Source organism: Dipteris shenzhenensis, chromosome 29 (assembly GCF_047967505.1).
Source record: "Dipteris shenzhenensis isolate YYH24624 ecotype China chromosome 29, Dip_SZ_1.0, whole genome shotgun sequence".
Taxonomy (NCBI): Eukaryota; Viridiplantae; Streptophyta; class Polypodiopsida; order Gleicheniales; family Dipteridaceae; genus Dipteris; species Dipteris shenzhenensis.
In genome coordinates, this window is record NC_141624.1 from 47,033,514 (window position 1) to 47,055,682 (window position 22,169).

The window sequence follows — 22,169 nt, forward strand, 5'->3', positions numbered from 1 at the left end:
TCTAATGGGTTAAAGTGTTGGAATTTGTTTGTACAATGTGTAGGACCCAAGAGAGTGCAAAAAGGACCCAAGATTGGGAAAAAAAGCACAAAAAGCAGGTCTCACAAGGTTCTAAAGCAAGGAGAAGAGGGTGCGTCTTTAAAAAGAGGGGCCACAAGACTAATAAGGCGCCTAAAGCCTCCAATTTAGGAAGAAAAGCCTAAAAGCTTGGCTTTTATGTAAAAGTAGCTTTTAGAAAGAAGGCCCTAGCTTTTGGCTAGCCCAAGTTTATAAAAGAAAGGCCCTAGTGTGGTGTTTTGTCTTCTCTCCCCCACTTCTAGAGTTCTATCTATTGCTGCGAATCAACTATCTCTGCTCCCAGCTGAATTGCGATTTACTCAAGCTCTAAGATCTTGTATCATCTGCACGTGTGAGTGACTAGAGAGAGAGAGACACTACTGCGATTCCTGTTTCAGCCATGTGTACTAATTGCAAATTGACTCCAGAGCACCCAGAGCTGCTGCTATGAATTGATTCTGGAGTGCCCAACACTATTGCAATTTGGTATAGAAGCTTTTTCTGTGATGCAAATTGCTCAAAAGTGTCATAATAGCAGCAATTTTATTGCTAAATTATTTTCAAGTATCTTAAGGTTTGGTTCCAGTGGTATCAAAGTGCGGCTTTGCTACTTTCCTTGGTGGCGATGGTCCAGAGACTTCGAACCGCCTCAGTCAGGCGCATGATAGTTGCGTGGGATAGCAAGCGAGCTTGAAGCGGCCAAACGGGGCGAAATCCTTTGTATAAATTTTAGTATTTTGGCCCATACCCCGGACTAGTGGTTGAACCATACAACCAAGAGCAAGTTCTCTCTGACATAATCATAATGAACCTCAATGTGCTTTGTGCGAGCATGAAACACAGGATTCTTTGCCATTGCTATAGCACTCTGACTATTAGTGAGAATTGGAGAAGGACCCTCTAATAAGAGACAGAGATCAGCAAACAAACGACGGAGCCAAACACATTCAACTGTTGCTGTGAAAGCTGCCCTGTACTCAGCTTCACATGAGGAAGTAGCCTTTGTAGATTGCTTCTTGCTCAGCCAAGAAATGCAAGCTTTGCCCAAAAAGAAACAATTACCACTAGTGGACTGCCTGGTATTGTAGTCGCCAGCCCAATCTGAATCATTGTAAGCATGCATCTGCAAGTCACCCCCCTTGGGAAACATCAAGTCATAAGACTTTGTACCTTGTAAATAACGGAAGATGTGTTTTACAGCCTGCCAATGTGAAGTCTTTGGGCTGTGCATATATCTGCTCACCTGAGATATTGCATACTGAATATCGGGCCTAGTATTGCACAAATAGTGAGGCATCCAACAGCCTGGCTGTAAAGTGTGACATGGGAGGCTTACAATCATGCATGTTGAACCTATCTAAGAGCTTTTGCACATACTTGGATTGAGACATAACGATGCCACGCTTGTCTTGTATGAACTGGATCCCCAAATAGAAATTTAACATGCCCAAATTTGTCATGTCAAATTCAGCTGTCAAATTCAGCTTTCAACTCAGCTTTGAAATCTGTACTTATTTCCTCATTTGACCCTGTGAGCAGCATGTCATCTACATAAAGAATGATGACCAAAATATCCCCCCCATCCTTCTTGATGTAGAGGGTGCTTTCCGTGGGACTATTATGTAACCTCTTACTTGCTAGGAATGCATCAATCTTGGCATACCATGTATGTGGGGCTTGTTTCAGCCCATATAAGCTTTATTAAGCTTGCAAACTTGAAGTGCATTGCCAGAAAGTTCAAATTCAGGAGGTTGTTTGCATAGTTAGGGGAAACGGAAACGGGAAACGGAAACGGAAACGTTTCGGGATTTTTGAGAGGGGGTGAAATGGGAAAACACCATGTCATCAAGGGGGTTTACAAAAGGGGGTTTAGAGTAATGCATACACACATTTAGAGTGCTCTACCTTCAAAAAAAGTGCACAATAAGCTATAGCTCTACCTAGTACCATTAATATTGATTGTAACTTTGAAGATTCAAGTTTCATTGTTCAACCAATCACACAATGCAAATTTCAATTATGCAAGGTGGGGTACTTTATAAATCCTATAACAAGTTACAAAATGGAAAAATGATTCATGATTCATGATATTTAAGAAACCAATCATGATTCATAAATGGTAATTCAGCTTTCTAAGTCCAAATGTCATAGTAACAAAAAGAAAGCTGAAACCCAAAAAAGGCTACATCGAGGATGATATGATCAAATAATAAGCTCATCCTCATCCTCCTTTGCCTCCTCCTCCTCCTCCTCATCATTCTCCTCTACTGACAAATCATCATCATTAGGTGAGTGGGCATCATGTGGGCTATGAAATCCAATATATTTGTCATGCGTATACTCGTGTCTCATCTTGTTAAGCAAACGCAAGTTTGCATTAACAAAGACAAGATCATTGGCCCGTTGCGTTCGCAGACGATTTTTCTTCTTTGTGTGGATATGGGCAAAGCTACTCCACAAACGCTCACAAGAAGAGGAGGTGCAAGCTTGGCTTAGAATGTGGATGGCAAGCTTTTGCAACTCGGGGGAATCAGCTTCATAATCCTCCCACCATGTAACAGCCCCAACTCGAAATCTGAAATTCCAAAACTCATAAATTTCAGATTTCTAATTTTGTATTAAATAACAAATTACAAGTTCCTAAAATCTGAAAATTGAAATGAGTTAATATTACCTATCATGCTGTGCATCTAGCCATCCATACATGCCTTCCTTATTGCGATAATTGGCAAGCTGGTCTTTTATCCTCCGCCGTCCATCAGGAGTTGGCACCATCTTCTGAAGAGTGAGGTTCCAACCACGAACAACCTCTGCATGACTCTGTTGTGCACTTGCCTTGTGTTGAAACTCTGGGTCCAACACAAAGGCAGCTGCATGCATGGGAGAGTAATATTGATTCCATCTGCTCACAGCCAACTCTTCCAATTCTCTCAACCTTTGGGGATCCTTTTCTATTTTTCTGATTTTCTCAATCATCCGATCAATCCTCTCATACACCTTACCAAGAAAAGGCATATCTCCATCAGCTCGGTTAAGCAGCTTCACAATAGGCACACATAGATCAACAATGTGAGATGCATCAGCCCAAAATTCATCACTGCCTATGCACAAGTCATAACAATAAATTCCAAGAGCCTGCCTAGAAGTGGACCATGCATCCCACTTTGGGCTTGCCACAACTTGTTTCAGTGCAGGTCTCATTTCAAGGAGCCTGCGAAGCATCAAAAAGTTGTATGCAAATCTTGTCTCTGCATACTTCAAAAGCTCCTTGTTGGCAAATTTACAGTACAAAGCAAGAGAAAAATTATGTCGTGTGATGAAGTTAACCACCTCTTTTCCATTGTCAATAACATTCTTGACCCATGCTCCAATAATGCACCTGCTGCCTTATTGGTATTTTCCCCATCTGAAACAAGTTGCAAAACATTAGACGGCCCCACATATTCCACTACATATGCCCACATTTGCATCAATATAGGTGCTGTTTTTTGTTGCACTCCACACTCTATGGAGTGTATGTAGAGTGCAGAGCCCCTACAATATGCAAGGATACCCTCTAGTGAGTGACTTCGCACATCACTCCATCCATCTGCAACCAAACTTACCCCATACTTTACCCATTTCTCTTTCACAGGTTCAGTAGCTTGCTTAACTGCCACCACCTCATCCTCTAGAAGCTTGCCTCTCAAAGCATCAAATTTGGGAGGGGTATATGTGGATCCAAATGTTTTGATTTCTGACACCATCTCTTTGAAGTAGGGTGATCTAGCAACATTGAAGCTAATCCCATTGGAGTAAAAAAATCGGGCCACAGCTGCATCTACTTGTGCCTTCCTTTGCGGATGCCATGATGTGTAAAGACTGCCCTGCCTATGTGAAGTAGACCGAGATGTAGCAGGAATATCAGCAGGAGCTCCATGTGCACTCGCAGAAGAAGAAGCCATAGTAGCAGAGGGAAGAGGACTCTGAAATGCAGTGGCCTACTAAACACGTGCTGCATGAGCACTTGAAGAAGCTCTAACACCAGTGGAAGCCATTGTCTTTGCCCTTTTTGTAGTGGGCAATACTTCAACCTCTCTTTGCAGCCTTTCTTTCTGTTGTGGTGAGATTACGGAGCATAGCCCAATCCCCCCATCCTTAATGCCAAGAAGATGACATTTGACCCTATCAGGGTTCCCTCCTCACTCCAATCCACACCATCTGCATCTAAACTTGCGAGCTCCTCCTTTCTTGGAGTCATAATTGCCTACCAAATCAACTTGGCTCCACCAATAATCCGATTGGGTGAACTCCTTCTCTTGCTGAGGGACAACGCTTTGTGAAGCCATATCCATGAGCAAAAAGAGCACTTGTACAAGCTGCAATAGATCAAATTTCAAAGGGAAAAGCCAAGAATCAATGGTTGCAGCCAAAAAACAGCAAGATGTTTGTGGCAAGAGAAGCATAGAGAAAGGAAATGTGCTCACCAAAGCTGGGTGTCCAAAAGAGCAGCCACTCGTAGGGCTGGGAGAGAACCAGGCGGGCTAAGAAATCGTGGGGGAGAGCAGCAGGCAGGTGAGCATAAAAACGTGACGAAGAGAAGCAGGCACGCGGCGTTTTTTTTGGGTTCTGTCCCTGTTTTTAGGTCACGTCCGAAACGGCTGATGCATCTGATACAGCCATACCTGAATCCCTTTTCTTTTCTTTAGCTATGCGCTTCTTGCATTCCCCAAAATAATGAACTGGCTTCTTGCAGTAGTGACAAATACCCTTCTTTTTAGGCTTATCTGCATCGCCCTTAGCCTTATAAGAGGGCTATCCGGAATCAGCTTTATGCTGATGTGCGGGCTGATTGGCATGTTGCATTTGCTGCCCTTTTCATTTGGGCTTAAACTTAGAAAGCATGGCATGCTCGCCAGTCCGTGTTGCTATATTTCTTCTTGTTTGCTCTTCTTGCAACATAAGTCCTACCAACTTGTAAAAAGAGAGAGGATTGTTGTCCCCTCCCCCCTCAATGACAAATTCAGCGAGGTGCGGAAACCAAGATAAGACCTAGGAAGAGAATTGAGAGTAATGTATCAAATCAAGAATACCTCATGCACAAGAGGTACTTCTAACAAAGTTGGTTCGCATTTGTCTGCTAAAGCAGCATGCTTCACAAACTTTTCCAAGAAACTGTAGCTTCAGAATCCAATTGCCATATTCTGATTGCTGAGATCTAACAAGTACTTGAAATTGACATGACCATATCTCTTGTGCCATTTTGTAGATAGTGGCATCTATTGTGGTTGAGCTGACATGGCATGCTTATCTGGTACTGTAGCTAGCATTCTGTATAAGCGTCCTTCCTTGACACCTTTTGCTACTAGCTGACATCTTTTGGATTTATCTCTAATAGTGCATTCATCACCATCGAAGATGACTTTGTAATTGTGTTCCATCATTTGACCTACTGACAAAAGGTTCTTGCTGAGCTTCGAAACATAGAGCACATCTTTCACTAATCCTTTTGTACCAGTGAAATTGTTCATAGGGATAACATCTGTCCCTCGAACTGGATTCGATGTATTGTCTGCTGTGTAGATGACATTTTTCTGACCTTCTAATGGTTTCATCTCTGTGAACCAACATACTCTCTAAAATTTCCTAAGCTGCCTTTGAGGTCTTGCATGACCGAATGTGAGGAATAATGAACCTCTTGACAGAAAGGGAAATCATAGAAAGAGCTTGTGCATCCCTAGAATCCCAATGTTTTTACTCTGCTGTGGGAGCCATTGGAGCAGCAGCTGCTCCAATTACTTGTGCTGCATTTTGACCTCTATCCCTGCCTCCAGCTGTAGGCGTGACTGGTGTAGCCACAAAATCTGGCCTTGCCTCATCTCCATTGACATAATCCCAGAGATGTCTGCCAACCAAGATGTTGCGAACCATAAAACTCCACAAGGAGTAGTTGGTGCCATCCAACTTATCCTCCTGTGTGAGGACTCCAAACACCTCATTGGGGTTGTTCTGAGCCATTTTTGCCACAAAAACTCAAAAAACACAGCAAACTAGACACGTAAAATCCCTTCCTGGGATGTAAAACGCACAACTAGAGTCTGGCAAAGAAAATCTGCCCACAATGACAATTACTGTCATAGCCTATCAAAGGCTTGAAATGCACCACAATGCTCTGCAAATGCCCAAAATTTTGCAAAAGTGGCAAAAGTTTGCAATTTACTCACACTGAGTCCAGAACTGCTTGCAAATCTCCCAAACTGCCAAATTGCATCCAAAAGGGGAAAATCAACTAAAAGCCCAAAATTTTTGCAATTCTCTACAAAAAATGTAAAAGCCCCAAATGTGCTCCCAAAATGCAAGCCAAACAATGGCTCTCTGCACAAATGCCTGACAAAAAAACTCCTTCCAAGGTCCACCTGCAAAGAAAGCCCTTCAAACAAGCACCCTGATAGAATACTCTATGCAGGCACCCTGCTCGAAAGACGTGCAACAATCCATATAGTACGGACTGTACAGTTGTACAGAGCATGACAACAAGTTGTTTCTACACAGAATGGATTCTGTACTGTGTACGGACAAAATGTACTGGCTGTACGGCGTTTAGACATGTACGGAATGGCAGCGCTAATGCAGCAGGAGTACGGAATGCAGGGCGTATGGTAGTTCGCATGGGCGGTGCTGATAGGTATGGCTGTACGACTGACAGAGTTGTACGGAATGTCTAGTACGGAAGTACAGATGCCGCAGTACGGAATGGTGGGTACCGGAGTTGGTATGGACTGTGCAAACTTGTACGACAGCCTGCACGATTGCAGTACGGAAAGCAATGCTGGATTGGTACAGAACCGTACGGGTGTACGGATGGTGGCGTTGGAACATTATGGAATTGTACGAACGGGGTGGCAGCTGAAGGTCTCAGGCTGGAGATAAGAGGATAGGCAGGAAGTGCTTGCTCTGATACCACATGCGAGACGAAGAGGAGCAATGAGCAAGAGTGAGAGCAAACGTAAGTGTACTGAATAACTGAATGGAATGAGTGAGTACAAAATGAGAGTGAGGGGCTTTGTCTAAGTGAGAAAACCCTATCCTATCCATAAACTGTAGTTAGTGATTTGATTGTGGTTAGGGGGGAAAACCTCAATGAGGGAAAAGTGCCCCTAACCTACTTATTACAACACATTGGCCATTGCGTAGAATATAATAATAATTCTAACACATGGTTCTTCAGAAAGGAAGTAAATTTGGACACCAAGGCAAGAACACTCAATTTCATGGAAAGAAACAAAGAGCTTAAAATTTTGGCCAAAGGAAGAGGCAAGACAATTCCAGTTGTATCTGAGGTTTCTATTGCCAAGTCAATAAATCAGCTATTTCTGCGTACTTTGTTTTCGTACGAAAGAGAGAGGGTGAACCCCTAGTGGAAGTGAATCCTGTCGAGAGAGAAAAATTACAGTTTCTTTACTCTTTCAAAGATTGTTTTCTAGATTCTCTTTCAGGAGAGCTTCCTCTTGAGTGACCGGAAGATCATGTCATAGAGCTTCTTCCAAGAAGTGAGCCGCCGAATCGACCTCCTTATTGCGTGATTGCAGCACGGACTGAAGAAATCATGACATAGGTACAGGATCTATTTTCTAAGGGACTCATCAGACCCAGTTCCTCACCCTTCTGTTCACTTGTGCTCTTAGTTCAAAAGAAAGATGGCTCCTATCGTATGTGTGTGGATTAGAGAGCTCTTAACAAAAAGATGATCAAGAACAAGTTTCCGATCCCTTGCATAGATGATATCTTGGATACATTAAAAGGGGCCACGATCTTTAGTTGCATTGATTTGGAAAGTGGGTACCATCAGATAAGGATTCGTCCTTAGGATGTTCATAAGACAGCTTTTCGGACCACTTTCGGATTTTCTTGGTGATGCCCTTCAGGTTAACCAACGCACCAGCCAGTTTCAATCGCATGATGGACAGGATTTTCAGACCATACAGACATTTCGCAGGTACTTTCTTCAATGACATCCTGGTCTTTTCAAAGACAGAAGAAGAACATAAGGATCACTTGGCCATCGTGTTCTAGGAACTTCGAAATCACAAGCTTTTTGTAAATGGCAAGAAGAGTGAATTTTTCCTGGATGAGATTCACAACCTCAGGCACATTATCTCCAAAGAAGGGATTCGGAGGGATCCCACAAAGATAAAAGCTATACAAGAATGGCTAGAGCTTACCTCGGTACTTCCTCGGTCTTTACTCCTATTATAGATTAGACATTTTGCTGATTTAGAAGCCCCGTTACATGATCTGACCAAGAAATCTGTAGTCTTCAGATGGGGAGAGCGACAAAGAACAGCTTTTAATACCTTTAAAGAGAAGTTAGCAAACGAGCCGATTCTAGTTGCTCCTGATCTACACAAGCAGTTCGATGTGGATTGTGATGCATGTGGAGAATGTGTAGGAGCTGCCCTTCACCATGATGATCGAGTGATAGCTTATGAAAGCAGAAGGCTGCGTACTTGAAAATACTTTAGCAATAAAATCACTGCTATTATGACACTTTTGAGCAGTTTGCAACAGACAAAACAGCTTCTACTCCAAATTGCAGTAGTGCTGGGCACTCCAGAATCAATTTGCAGCAGCTCTGAGTGCTCTGGAGTCAATTCGCAATTAATACAGGTGACTGAAACAGGGATCACAGCAAGTTCTCTCTCTCTGGCCACTCACACATGTAGATGATACAAGATCTTGGAGCAAGAATTCAGCTTGGAGGAGAGAGAGTTGATTCTCAGCAATAGATAGAACTCTAGGAGTGGGGGAGAGAAGACAAAACACCACACTAGGCAGAAATAAGGGCTGGACCCCTGCGAAGGTCTTTATTGCAATAGAATAATCTTTGTACAATTGGCTCTTGTGAGAGCATGGAACTGAGTACGACTCTGAATACATCTGGGAAGCATGGGGCCTTTCTTTTATAGACTTGGCCTAGCAAAAGGCTAGGGCCTGCTTCCTAAAAGCTACGTTGACATAAAAGCCAAGCTTTTAGGCTTTTCTTCCTAAATTGGAGGCTTTAGGCATCTTTTTAGTCTTTTGGGTCCTCTTTTTAAAGAGGCGTCCCCTTGTCCTTGCTTTAGAGCCTGGTGGGACCTTCTTTTTGTGCTTTTCACCCCAATCTTTGGTTCTTTTTGCTTGGATCCTACACATTGCACATATAAATTCCAACACTTAAACCCATTAGAGGTTAGCAAAATGCATGCATTCCTAGTTCTTGGACTAATCCTAGTCCCTTGTGGACGTCCCCACAATTCTCTTTTACCAATGCAAAGCAAAAGTAAAATAGTAAAACTTATTCTTATTTAACCAAAGTCAACATTCTTTGACGGAAGTCAATTTCTAATAAAGATTATACTTTATTTCTTGAGAGAAGTACCAAATGGTGACATCCCCTCAGCTTCTAATCAATTGCCCTCAACTGAAAAGCTTCCTGATACAACTGCAAAACTTGAGGATATTCTGAAAAGAGGTCCTCATCTACCCACTTGGCATCAAGTGTTGAATAGTTCTTAAACTTGACAAGGTATTTGCAGATGACCTTGCCTTTGGGACCTTTCTTTTCTATGTGGTTGTTCTGATTGGAGGATCTCCTCCATCTCTTTCACCTTTGGTGGCTCTTCTTGTACTAGTTCCGTGGGCTTTGGTCCTTGGTACTTCTTGATAAGACTCACATGAAAAGCATTGTGAATCTTCCAAGTCTTGGGTAATTCTAGTCGATACGCGACTTCATTTATGGGCTCAGTAACCCGAAAAGACCCATAACATCTAGGAGACAGCTTTGGTACACTTTTTCCTTCCCTTTCATCTTTCTTATACATAACGTGAGTAACACTCAGTCTCCTTCTTGGAGATTCATCTCTCTCGTTCGCTTCTTTGCAGCCTTCTTTTGCTTTTGTTGAGATGTTTCAATTGCTATCTGAACCTAGGAAAAGTCAGTGTCCAAGTCTCAAACATACTGATCAGCTGCAAATATCTTGTCCTAAGTTCTAAGGATAGGTGGCAAACTCACTTTTTAATAAATGACTTCGAATGGGGCTTTTCCTGTGGAGCTGTGTATAGTATTATTGTATGCAAATTCCACAAGAGGAAGATACCTTTCCCATTTGGCTTTCTGTTCGGACACACAACACTTTAGAAGATGGCATTTTCACGTTGTTCGTCCGTCTGAGGGTGAAAGAAGATGAGAAATCCAACTTCATATCCATGTTATCAAACAATGCTCGCTAGAATAAACCAGTGTCACCAAAAAACGCGTTTTGGGGCACCGAAACGTGAAGAAACGTTTCTAGATGAACCGTTTCTGTGAAACGCCCGAAATGCGCAATTAGGGCAAAACGTTTCCTGTCCCAAAAACCGCCGCGACGAGTTTCTTGCAGATTTCGGCCGCCGTTTTCATTTTTTCGCTCCTCCTGCGTCGCTCCATTGCTTGCCTTGCTCCAGCGTCCTAGTGCCTACCATCTACAGTCTACTCTACCCTCTACTCCACCTTCTAAGTTCTACTCTCCTCTACTCTCTACTCTCTACTCTACCGTCGGGCCTCTACTCTACTCTACTCTACCCTCTACCCTCTACTTTCCTCTAGAGTCTACCCTCTACCCTCTACTCTACCCTACCCTTTACGCTACTCTACTCTACTCTACCCTCTACTCTACCCTCTACTCTCCTCTAGCCTCTACAATCTACTCTACTCTACTCTCTACTCCCATACCATGGCCTGAAGACGTGCCGGTGGACCGAGTGGAAGCACAAAACGGGATCTATGGCAGGATACCGTTTTTATAAAGAGATATGGCACATCTGGCACGAGGAGGTCAATATGCAAGTTTTGTGGTGACACTTTGATAGGATCTGCCCCTCGAGTTCGAGCACATTTTTTATGGATCGGAGGCCAGGGTAAGAGTGCTTGCCATGCCATTCCAGAGGGGATCTTCTTGGCATATGGAGGTACCTCATCCAAATTTGCTGAGATTCGATCCCTCCTCCATCCCGTGATCACAGATCAAGTTCTTCAAGCTAATGTGTTGGTTGAGCATAGAGGCAACCGTCACTCTCACATCATCCCAGTCAGATACCGGGAATGTGGAGTGTTCTCACTCGCAGCAAGAGGGGCATGGGTATACTCCATCTACATCGACATCACAAGGTCATGGGAGTGCCTCTACTCAGCCTCTACATGGCACCACTCCATCGGCATCCGTATCAGTTGGGCCGTCCGCTATGCCATAAGCTCTTCCACGGCCTCCTGCCAAGAGGCCGCGTGGTCCAGCAGCTATCACTCCGAGAGTTACTCCTATACAGGCTGCTTGGGCACCACGCTTGAAGCAAGAGGCTGCAATTGCAGAGGAGCAGTTTTTCTACGCTTGCAATATTCCCTTCAATGTTGCAAGGACTCCTGCCTACAAGAAGTTTTATCATGCACTTGTAGCTGCCGGTAGAGCAGGAGCATCATCCCTTACACCTGCTAGTTCTGAGACTCTCCGCACCACACGTTTGAAGAAGCAGGTGGGATTAATCAAGAAAGATATGGAGGGACTCAAGGAAGCTTGGAGTCGGTATGGATGCACCATAGTCTCCGATGGATGGAGTGACACGAAGAGGAGACACATGATTAATATCTTGGTCACTAGTTGTGTGGGAAGCATATTCTTGAGGGTGGTTGATGCCTCACATGCCGGCCTTCACATCACCGGAGAGTGGATATGGGGTCATATTGAGGCAGCCATCAAGGAGGTTGGTGAGGACAATGTGGTGCAAGTCATCACCGATAATGGCTCCAACTGCAAGAGAATGGGAATTCTTCTTGAGGAGAAGTATCCCAAGATAGTATGGACACCTTGTGCCTCACTCTCTTGATTTGATGATGGAGGATATTGGAAAGCTGCCTTGGGTGTCTAGTGCGGTTGAAAAAGCAATGCAGCTAGTGACTTATATCACTCGTAAGCCACATGCACTGGCCCTATTCAAAAGGGAGTGTAAGTGGGAGCTATTGAGACCCTCAAAGACACGCTTTGGCTACATCTTCCTGGTTCTTAGCAGGTATGTTTCATGAATCATGATTCAATTTTCATCATTCAAAGATCAATTCCTCAAATTATTCATTTTTTAAATTTGTTTAAACTTTATCATTTGTAGGTTGGTTAAGACCAAAGAGAGCCTTCGTCGCATGATGACCAGTTCAGATGGCTGGATTGGAGTGACTCGAGATTGCCTGCTGGACTGAATGTCGAGGGGATTGTATTTGACAATCAGTTTTGGCAGGAAGCCCTTTGCATTCAGATGTCCATAGAGCCCTTGTACTTTGTGCTTCGACTCTTTGACCATGAGGGTTGTACTATAGGCTTGCTATACGAGTTCATGTTGAAGCTTCGAAAAGCAACGAAGGATTGTCCTATTGAGATCCTCAACCAGAGCAGGTACATATAAGTTGAAACTTGTAAGTTTAATACTCAGTTCTCCTAGCTCTAGAGTCTAGCCTCTAACTTGATTCCTTTTGGTAAATTTTCAGAAAGGATGACATATTAGGAATTTAGAGGAAGAGATGGGATTGGTTTCATAGGCCAATCCACACTGTTACATATGCTCCATCCCTTGTGGAAGGAGCCTGCTAAATGGAATGATCAGGTGCTTGTGAACAGATGGACCCAATACTTGGAGAAAGTATGCGACTCATTGGTCCAAAATAGGTGAGGTAGCATGGCGTACAACTTTGCAGCCTGCTCACTACTATCTAAGTGCTTTCAACTTTGTATTTACTATTATCATTTATGGTTTATCTAATTATTTATATTGTCTTCTTCTGTATTGCAAATTGCAATAGCATTGAAGAGGACATAGTGGAGTTCCGCAATGACATGGGTCATTTCTCTCGTGCAATTGCCAAGGAAAGAGACAACAGGCTGTTGGCTCTTACTTAGTGGGAGAAATTTGGGATTTTGAATCCCTCATTGCAGAACTTAGCTCTCCGCATCCTTTCGCAAGATTGCACATCAGGTCCAGCTGAGAGGATATGGAGCATATATGCAGACATACACACCAGGAAGAGAAACAAGTAAGTTCTAACTTCTTATAGTTCTTATTTATAGTTCTTAAGTCGTGAGAATTGACTTCTTTATGCTTTGTAATTTGTAAACTATGTCAGGTTGAGCGTGGAGCAGCTCAATAGGTTGGTATATGTCAATGCCAACCTACATCTACTTGAGAAGTACAGGTTTGCAGATGGTACCGGTAGCATCGAGTGGAAGCCCAAGCAAGTCAATCCTGACAAGATCAAGCTAGAACCTACCGAGATGTCCATCATCCAGCACAGTCGAGAGAATGACGATGCTTACGAGTTCCTGCGACAGGATATGCTTCGATTTCGACGTCAGACACGTTCGATGGCTCAAGCTCGTGCACCACGAGTACGTGCTGCTACTGTTGCAGAGGATACAGGGACACCCCAGATTCGTGGTCATCATCGTCGAGCACGAGCCTCACGAGGGGGATCACATGGATCTGTTCTTGCATCGTCATCCCGAGGACGTTCAGGCAGAGATGAGCCAGAGGAGGAGGCGGCATTGGTAGATAGTGCGGACTCAGAGGACTCAGATCAGTTGCGAGTCCCTACTTGGTTCGAGGGTGGCACTTCCTCTTCCTCCACAGAGGATGTAGATCCATCTGCTGATTCCAGTGTTGATGATGACAGTGATGAGGCAGCAGATCTTGGAGAGGGCAGTGGTCCCTAGCTCTAGAGAGTCGAGACTAGACTCTAGAGTGTACTGTGTACACTGTAGTTGTTAGCAGCTGGCTTGCAGGCGACGGGCTTTGATTATGTATACAGTTTACTCCATACAGTTACCAGTATATCATTATGGCATGTTACATGTATGATGTAAACAGTAATACATAATACATTTTGTTATATTTTGAATCTTGAATCTTGAAATTTGATTCTGAAATTTGAATTATAAAGTTTATTGTTTGAACTATGGGCCATGGCATATGCTAGCAGCCATATGCACTTGCAAGTTGCAACTAATTAGTTAATAGTAATTTGTAAACTGGAAGATCTGTGTCTTTGTAAACCTCAATCTATAGGCTGCGTGATGCATCTTTTTACTCTTTCAACTGTGTAATATGTGTGTGCAATGTGCATTGTGTGCACAATATGGATATCTGAGAGCTCTTTTGAGAGGAGTCTGAGAGCTCTTTTGAGAGAGAGAGAGAGAGAGAGAATTTGAAGACAATTATTTATGAAGTATATTATATATATAACTTCTATAAAATAAGTATTTTTAGGCGTTTCTAGACGAAACGCCTGTAAAAATCTAGAAACGTTTCTAGAAACGTTTCTTGTGACACTGGAATAAACTAGTCATCCTGGGGTCTCGATCGTTGACAATCGACCTAGGCATTCCATGATGCTCGAAGTATCTGCGCTAGGAGCAATCTTGGCATGTGGTCTGCCTTAATGGTTTTTCTTACTGGAATGAAGTGGGCCTGCTTTCTGAACCTGTCAAATATGGTCCATATCCCATCATTCCCATATCGGATTTGGGAAGATCAAAGATGAAGTCCATAGCAATACTCTCCCATGGTCCCTGTGGTATGCGCAATGGCATAAGAAGTCTTGGGGTCTTGTGCCGATCATACTTTATCTTTTGACACGTGAGACATTTTGTTACAAACTTGTGTATATCCTTCCGTATTCCTGGCCAAAAGAAATATCTTTCAATGGCTTGTGTAGTAGAAAAGATACCTCGATGTCCCGCATAAGGAGGGGCATGACATTCTTCCAATACTTTCTCTCCCATATCGAGTCACACAAAGGTGACCATCCTTCATGAGGAAACCATCTTTCAATGAGCACTGACTAGATTGCCCTTGCTGAAAATTCCTCATAATTTCTCCAAAATCTGGATCTTGAAGATAGAGTTCTTTCATGGCCTCAAGATCCTTGTGATGAGCTACTAGCTACGGTAACATTGTTCACACGAGGCCTTCTAGATAATACATCTGCCACCATGTTCCTGTCTTCTAGAGTATAATCAATCTGAAAATGGAACATGGACAAGAAATTTGCCCACTTCATCTGCTTTTCGGAGATCTTTGTTTGGGTCAAGAAATACATGAGGCTCTGATGGTCGGTCTTGATTGTAAAGTCAGCTTCGAGAAGATAATGCTTCCAGATGGTTAAAGCATGAATGAATGCTAGTATCTCTTTTTTGTGCACACCCATAGATAACTCACTTTATAATTTCTCACACGTTTATGTTGTTCAATATATCGTAGCAAAGCTACCTTTGCTCACTAAACTCTTGCAATGGGTGTAATTTTTCTATATCAAGGCCTTTGTACACAGTTCAAAGCATTCTCTTATGGAGAGATTCAAAACGCATTGTCCAAAACTTGGCTTTCCAAGTGTCACGTGTATGAATCAACTTCAAGATGATCTTAGTAATTGATTCTGCTTTATCCGTTAGTTTTTGTGCTAGTAAAGCTTCCAAGGTGGAATTGTCCTGATTATCTTATTTGGGAGGCTTCACTCTTCTCAACTTATCCATTTGCCATGTCAACATGCTATATAGTAACTAGACGTAGATGCAGCCCACATTTGTGGAAAACTCTCCTTTTCTGCACTCTCCGATAGGTAGCTCACCATTTGGTAAGTGTCATCGTCACTCTCATTGTATGTCTCTCTAAGTGAGAGAGTAAGGAGGAGATATCTACGGTCCTCTCTTGTGGGTCAACACAATGATGAATCAATTGTGTTGTGCTCTCTGGATTTATCCCAATTGTGTCTTGTTTCTTGCGGTCTTTGGTAAAGGTCTCTTAAGTGGAAGAAACCTATCTGATTGGGTTCCAATTGACCTTTCAGCTATATGTTCAAAGAGGTGATCCCTATGTTGCTGGGACTCAAGTAGGAAGGTTGACACGCCTGCCTGATTAGGATGGGCTAGGAAAACTACTAGTGGTACAAATCCGCTCTTGAATATGTGATGGTGGCATCCTTGTATCTCATAGTACATGAATGCAAAGTGTTCACGTGACTCAAATCTCTTGCAAGTCACAAAAGGTGCTGATCCATCCCTTGAATACTTAATCAGTGAGACCACACTCAGAATTGCCCAATCAAGATCCTCAAGGCATGTGGGAGATGAATTTGGTTATAATTAGGGGAATCGATCAGATTCTCATCCGAGGTCTGTAGGCAATGATCTTTGTAGAAGCCGAGTTTTACTGAAAGCTCATGGGGTGCTAGCCACGTCCTGTACGTGTGGAGATATAGAAGATCCTCTCTGATGACGTGTCTACTTGTTGGTCTCGTGCTCATTCATACCTTGAATACGTAATCAATGAAACCACACTTACAACTTTGCCCAATGGAGATCCTCACGGCATGTGGGGGATGGATTTAGGTATACTTGGGGGAATCGATCAGATCTTCCTCCGAGGTCAGTGGGCAATGATCTCTGTAGAAGCTGAGCTTTACCAAAGCTCATGGGGTGCTAGCCACGTCGTGTATGTGTGGAGCTGTAGAAAGATCCTCTCTAATGACGTGTCTACATGTTGGTCCTATATTCGTCCTTCTGCTAGTTTGACATCCTTGAAGAGCAAGCTCAAGGTCATGTGTCTTATGATGGTCAATCAGTGTGGCCTCTTCTCAACACGGCTTCTAGTCGCATGAGCGTATACATATATCTCGGTAACCTCTCATTGAAGAGAGCTATACAATGTTGGTCTAGATAGTCAATGAATCGGTTCATGTCTCGGCATCCCTGTTACAAAAGACAATGGTACCTTCCTTACATCTCGTAAGGTTAGGGCATCTTAGTAGCACGTGCTCCCCTATCTCCACCTCCTATGTGTCACATAGGGTATAAAGTCTCAGCTTGCAGTGATGTTGGCCTCAATTTCTTGACTTGTCTCAATGTACATTCTGTGGCATGAAGAGTGTAGCTGGCCCATAGCTTACCCATACAATGTGTGATAGGTGGTATTGTGACATACTCTCAACCTTTGTTGAGGTAAGTGATGATCTGAAATGAGACATTTGTGTGTAGCTCACTGCAAACTCTGCTAGTATGTGATGCCATGTGGGGGTGCTTCTTTTCCCTATGTGCTCAAATTTGACCCACCATGGCCTCCTTGAAATCTACCCTCTGGAAATCCTTTACATATAGCACTGCTCATCTGACTTGCTGAAGTGGGCCTGGAAGCATTGTTTTTACTAACCTAGCTAGTGAGAAGATGTCCTTTGTTGGATCGGCATGGGGTTCTGGTTTCATGCTGAACTTAGGGCTGTGAGTGGCCCAATGGTGGTGTTAATGGTGGAGGGTGTAGGAAAGTCCTCTCATTAAAGAGCTTGACTAGGATTGGTGTGAGTACCTTCGTAAGGTCTGATTTTTAATGCTCTATTTGCATGTGCCTCATGATGAAGGCATGAATACCCTTCCTCATTCGTATTGCTCTTTTGCTAAGACTTGTCTTGTTTTGGCATCCTCAAACTTGATGCACAAGGATAGCTTGCCACTATGCAAAGTGGGCTTATAATGCTACTTGACAAGGTACAAAAAGAGAGAAACTTCTTGAATGTCTGCCTAGGCCCTTTTTTAAAAAGATAATCCTTTAAGGTAATGTCAGGCTTGCCGCTCATTTCATGTCTTTCAAAGGTTTGGTTGAGCTGTTTTTGTAAATCTGTTCTATAAGCAATGTCTATGATTGAGGTGAGTTTTGTGATTGCTTCTACAAGTAGGGGTTCAAACCCTTAGTTTGGAGCAGTCCATGGGGAGCGGAAGAGGCCCTCGGTCATGGAGGAGAGGGGGCATTAAGATAGACTAAAAGATGTTTCTTCCTGCAAGATCTCTGGAAAACTATTTAAAGAGTCTGCACAAAATAGCTAGGGCCACGCTTGTCAATTATGCATGCAATTCATGCATTGTGATATGATGAAGGCTATCTATCTTTGTCTTTGTGATATATTAACCATTGACAAATAGGTATGCTACCACGGTCATCTTTCTACAGCAGATCTCCCTATCTGTTTTGGCCAAAATCTGTGACTGGAGGTTGATTCTATCTGCCTTTTCCAAATGTAGGAAGGATCTTAGGGGCTACTGTCTATGATGGCTCATCAAATATACTAAGATGGATAGCCCTGTTAATATGGGTAATGCACGTCAAGGAGTCGTGGAAAAGTGACAGTACACCCTTTGATGGTGAGTCCAATATGCATCTGAATATGAAGTATATCTCTGACTTGATCTCATTGAGATGACATATGTGCATATCAGCTTGTCCCAGTATTTGGTCCTCATGTGGCCCTGAGTAGTGAGTCTCAATGCAGACTTGGTGGGCAGAGACCCTGGGGCCATATGCAAGTACATGTGCAGTAGGATTTAAGGGTGCTTGGTTCTATGATGTGGCCATCTTAATAGAACTCGAACTATGCCCCCAACATGGGTCGAATCCATGTCGTAGTCACCTCTAGCTGCAAGAGATCTGGTTTGATCAAATGCTATATGCCATGCTTGGAGAGCTTTTCCTGCACTCTGAAGTTGCTCTGATGTAATTCCAGGGCCATTTATGCATTGTCGTCATACTGTATCTCTTTGTACGACACATTTTATATATCCTGCCTTATACATTAATTCCTCTCTTTTTTTGGGCTTCTGCCTCAAGGTTATGAAATCCCTCTTATTGTTCTTGTTATCCGCCTCTTTTAGAGAGAGAGAGAGAGAGAGAGAGAGAGAGAGATTTGATGCATGTTTTGTGGTTGGGATCAGGTTGGATATGTCAACTGTGATACCCAGCAAGACTTATGCAAAGAACAGAAAGTGTGGCCCTTGAGGAGTTCAAAGCTACTTCTTTATTCTTTGAGGAACAATGGGAAAATCAGTGCGTTGGAGTACACTGGGGAGTGGTCGCCAAAAGATGTGAAGACTTACTGTAAGGAAGGTTTACCAAGATTTTCAAAGCACATAGGAAAGGAGGAGCTCGAGGTTGAATTAAGCAATGAAGAAAGTTTCCCACGGGCTGTTCTTTTAAGTAAAAAGAAAGAAACCGCTGCAACATGGAGGGCTCTTAGTGGGATTCTTTTTGGGAGGGTCCTATTCTATGATGCTCAGGTTTGTGTGTGTGTGTTTGTGAGAGAGAGAGAGAGAGAGAGAGAGAGAGAGAGAGTTAAGTTTGGCATGTGTCTTTTAGATGTAGTGGAAATAAAATTTGGGGGGAGGGTTTTAAATCTTCCCTTTTTTTTGGTGGAAGTTCTAACTTTCTTTTGGGGGGGGGGGCGGAGAGAAAGAAAGAAAGAAAGAAAAAAAGTTTATTAGAGAGAGAGAGAGAGAGAGAGAGAGAGAGAGAGAGAGAGAGAGAGATGAAGATACTTCTTCTTTTTTCGCAGGTTAATGATGGTTTTGAATCTACAGCAAAGAAATTGGGGGTGGATTCTTTTCCAGCTATTGTAGGTATATTTGCAAATGGTGAGACCTACGTTCTGAGCAGTGGTAGCAAACTAGAGCAAACTGGCTCCTCCATAGAAGGACTCAAGGCCCTAATTGAAGAGCTTGAAAAGAGAAGTAAATCTGCAGGGCCTAGGAAAGTAACCACAACAGCTGAGAGTGAGGTACTTTCATTGACAAAGAAAAACTTCAAATATGTTTGCAAGCATGACACACCTCTCTGCATTATCGCAGTGTTTAGATCCTCGAGTGGAAAAGAAAAAGCAAAACAAATATTGAAAGCGGTGAGTCATTCTTGTCAAAGTAGCCTTTTTTTGTGTTTTCTCTTTTACCTTCTCTCGATGTTTTGTCCAGACATGTTTTCATGCATTCAATATATTGCACTGTGTGTTTGAGGTGACAAACTATCCTCTTAAATATGGATGTGTGACACACTCATTCTACTAGATGGTAAACTTGTTGCATAGTCATTATATATTCTCAATAATTCTTATTATCTAGGTATCACTTGTTATTCCTTTGTACGATAGGGTCCTCAGTCCTATCAAAGGAGAAGTTAAAATTTCTATATATCCTACAAGATTAAGGGTTCTTCTTTGAGCTACAAGGCTTTCAGCCTTGTGTGTGGTGGATCAACACAATGAGGAGAAGAAGAGATGTCAGCATATATTGTATAGTGGGCTGGTCTCATGAGTGAACCCTTCATTGCCATCACAAAGGGAGCCTCATCTTTGCATGAGCAAGAATTAAGTGGTCGTTATGCCATGGAGGTGCTTCAAAGCTTCGTTATGGCACACAACACAAGGAAGCCCAACATCACATTTCTGTATTACAAATTCCTATTTTGGAATATTGTCAGCCCTTAAAAGATGGACACATGGACCTTAGTTAATTCTTTGTTAGGTGAGGAATATGTTATAATAGTAGTTAAGGGAAGATAGGCAACCTTGCACATGTGCCAACCCAGCCTTATGCTCCACCTAGGCCACACCCACGTGGCACTACAAGCGCCACATCATTATTGACACTGCTTGGGGTCTAATCAAGGGTTGGTACTTGCCCAAGGTTGAGTCTTGAGGTAGCATGCATGGTCTATGAAACCGGCCTTCAATAAATTAAGGGGCAGTAAAACTAACAAGTAATCATCCAACACTGTTATAATAACAATTCAACAAAAGTATAACCAGCAGATGGGGAGCTAGAGTGCCCCTGCACCAAGACAAAAACACAGATTGGCCCCAAACCTTTGCGCCCCTTTTTGTATTTCTTTAATTAAGTGAGAGGCCTAAGGCTTCATAAAGGATACATTCTTTCTTGCATCTGGGCATTTCACATCCCATTGGGCATCCAAATACCCTGCATAGCCTTATTGTTCACTCCTCTCACCAATCCCTACTCCAAGAAGTTTGCAAAGAGCCCGGAACTGTCACTAGTAACCACGCTTGGCCACGCAATTCCCCATAGCTGTCACTAGTGCCCAACTAACCTCCTATCTGCTCAAAGAAGAAAAGGAAAGCATACAAGAACTTTCTCCACTGTTTAGGACTGCTTGTTGGGCAAAATGCACCGTTTCTCATTTCCAAATGATGGGACAATTGGTGCATCCAGGAAGCTTTACCTTGTGCATAGTGATGTGTGTGGGCCGATTCGGACAGCATTTCTTGGGGGCTACCTTTACTTTTGTACCTTTGTGGATGACTACACCAGATTCACTTGGATATATGGCATGAAGGTGAAATCTGATGTGTTCTCATGCTTCAGACATTGGCTTGCCATGGTCGAGAATGAATCTGGGAACAAGCTCCTTACTCTACGCACTGACAGGGGGGGCTGGCATCACAACACAGCAAACACTATGGATGTGCCATCTACCTAGCAACCACTGCCTGCATGTGACATTCCCTAGAGAAACCAAAAACATGTTCCCACATGAACATGTTACCTGCCAAAGCCTGCAAATAGGATACACAATGAATTCGATCCCACTTGCATTCAGTGCTCTTCCCACTCTCAGTACGCATTAGAGTTCTAAACATTAGCCTTGCTAGGCCCTGCTCTCACACCCAAATGACCATAGGCATCTGTTTCAGTGCAAATACCTGTATAAAACCTGGGAGCTGTTACTAGCAGCCCAATGCAGGACCACACACTTCCCAAACAGCCACAAGTGTCCACTGGCTCACTGGTATACCCAAACCACGGGTGAAAGCATGACTTATCTGCCCACAATGCTCAGAAGCATATACTTGCTCTGCAAGCATTCACGGTGATCCACTCAGCCAACCTGGCCTCTCCAAACATAGCTCACAAGCTGAGCGAGATAAGACAACCAGCTTACCCTGGTCAATCAAGGAGCATCCAAACGAGCTCTTACACGAGCTTGAGCAATTCAGCCCCCAATTATGCATTGCCCTGTCTGTAAATCAGCTTAGCCTGCTCATACAACGGCAATGGCTGAGGAAAAGGGAGAGAAAGAGACAACAGAATGAGACCAGCCCCTTCGGAAAGCCATTCATGGCCCTTTGTACTAGGCCAGGCCCTCAAGCAGTGAAGCAGCCAGCCCTCAAGCCATTCCTGCGCTGGCTGCTCTTGGTACCAGCAGCCCACGGACAGGCAAAAAGGACGCCCAGCCTTCCGTACGGTCTTCCAAAC

General features: G+C 43.3%; 2 protein-coding genes across 4 annotated transcripts in view; both read left to right on the forward strand.

Moving 5' to 3' along the window:
- Nucleotides 1–22,169, forward strand: part of ATERDJ3A (DNAJ heat shock N-terminal domain-containing protein) — a 76,197-nt gene that overhangs the window by 40,422 nt on the left and 13,606 nt on the right. For all 3 annotated transcript variants that reach the window (XM_087400730.1, XM_087400733.1, XM_087400732.1), the window contains exons 5-6: nt 18,843–19,184; nt 19,460–19,801. In XM_087400730.1, coding sequence (XP_087256856.1) covers nt 18,843–19,184; nt 19,460–19,801 — 684 coding nt within the window. The remainder of the gene's footprint in view (nt 1–18,842; nt 19,185–19,459; nt 19,802–22,169) is intronic.
- Nucleotides 7,905–13,922, forward strand: LOC147882934 (uncharacterized). Its single transcript, XM_087400213.1, has 6 exons — nt 7,905–8,032; nt 8,595–8,703; nt 11,377–11,630; nt 12,211–12,271; nt 12,993–13,126; nt 13,217–13,922. The coding sequence occupies exons 1-6, from the start codon at nt 7,905–7,907 to the stop codon at nt 13,800–13,802; spliced, it is 1,272 nt and encodes a 423-aa protein (XP_087256339.1). The 3' UTR covers nt 13,803–13,922.

Coding starts and splice junctions, on each gene's coding strand:
- LOC147882934 (XM_087400213.1), top strand. CDS start 7,905: ATGTTCATAAGACAGCTTTTCGGACCACTTTCGGATTTTCTTGGTGAT. Junction 8,704..11,376: donor TCAATTCGCAATTAATACAG/GTGACTGAAACA, acceptor ACTCCTATACAG/GCTGCTTGGGCACCACGCTT. Junction 11,631..12,210: donor CTCAAGGAAGCTTGGAGTCG/GTATGGATGCAC, acceptor TATCATTTGTAG/GTTGGTTAAGACCAAAGAGA.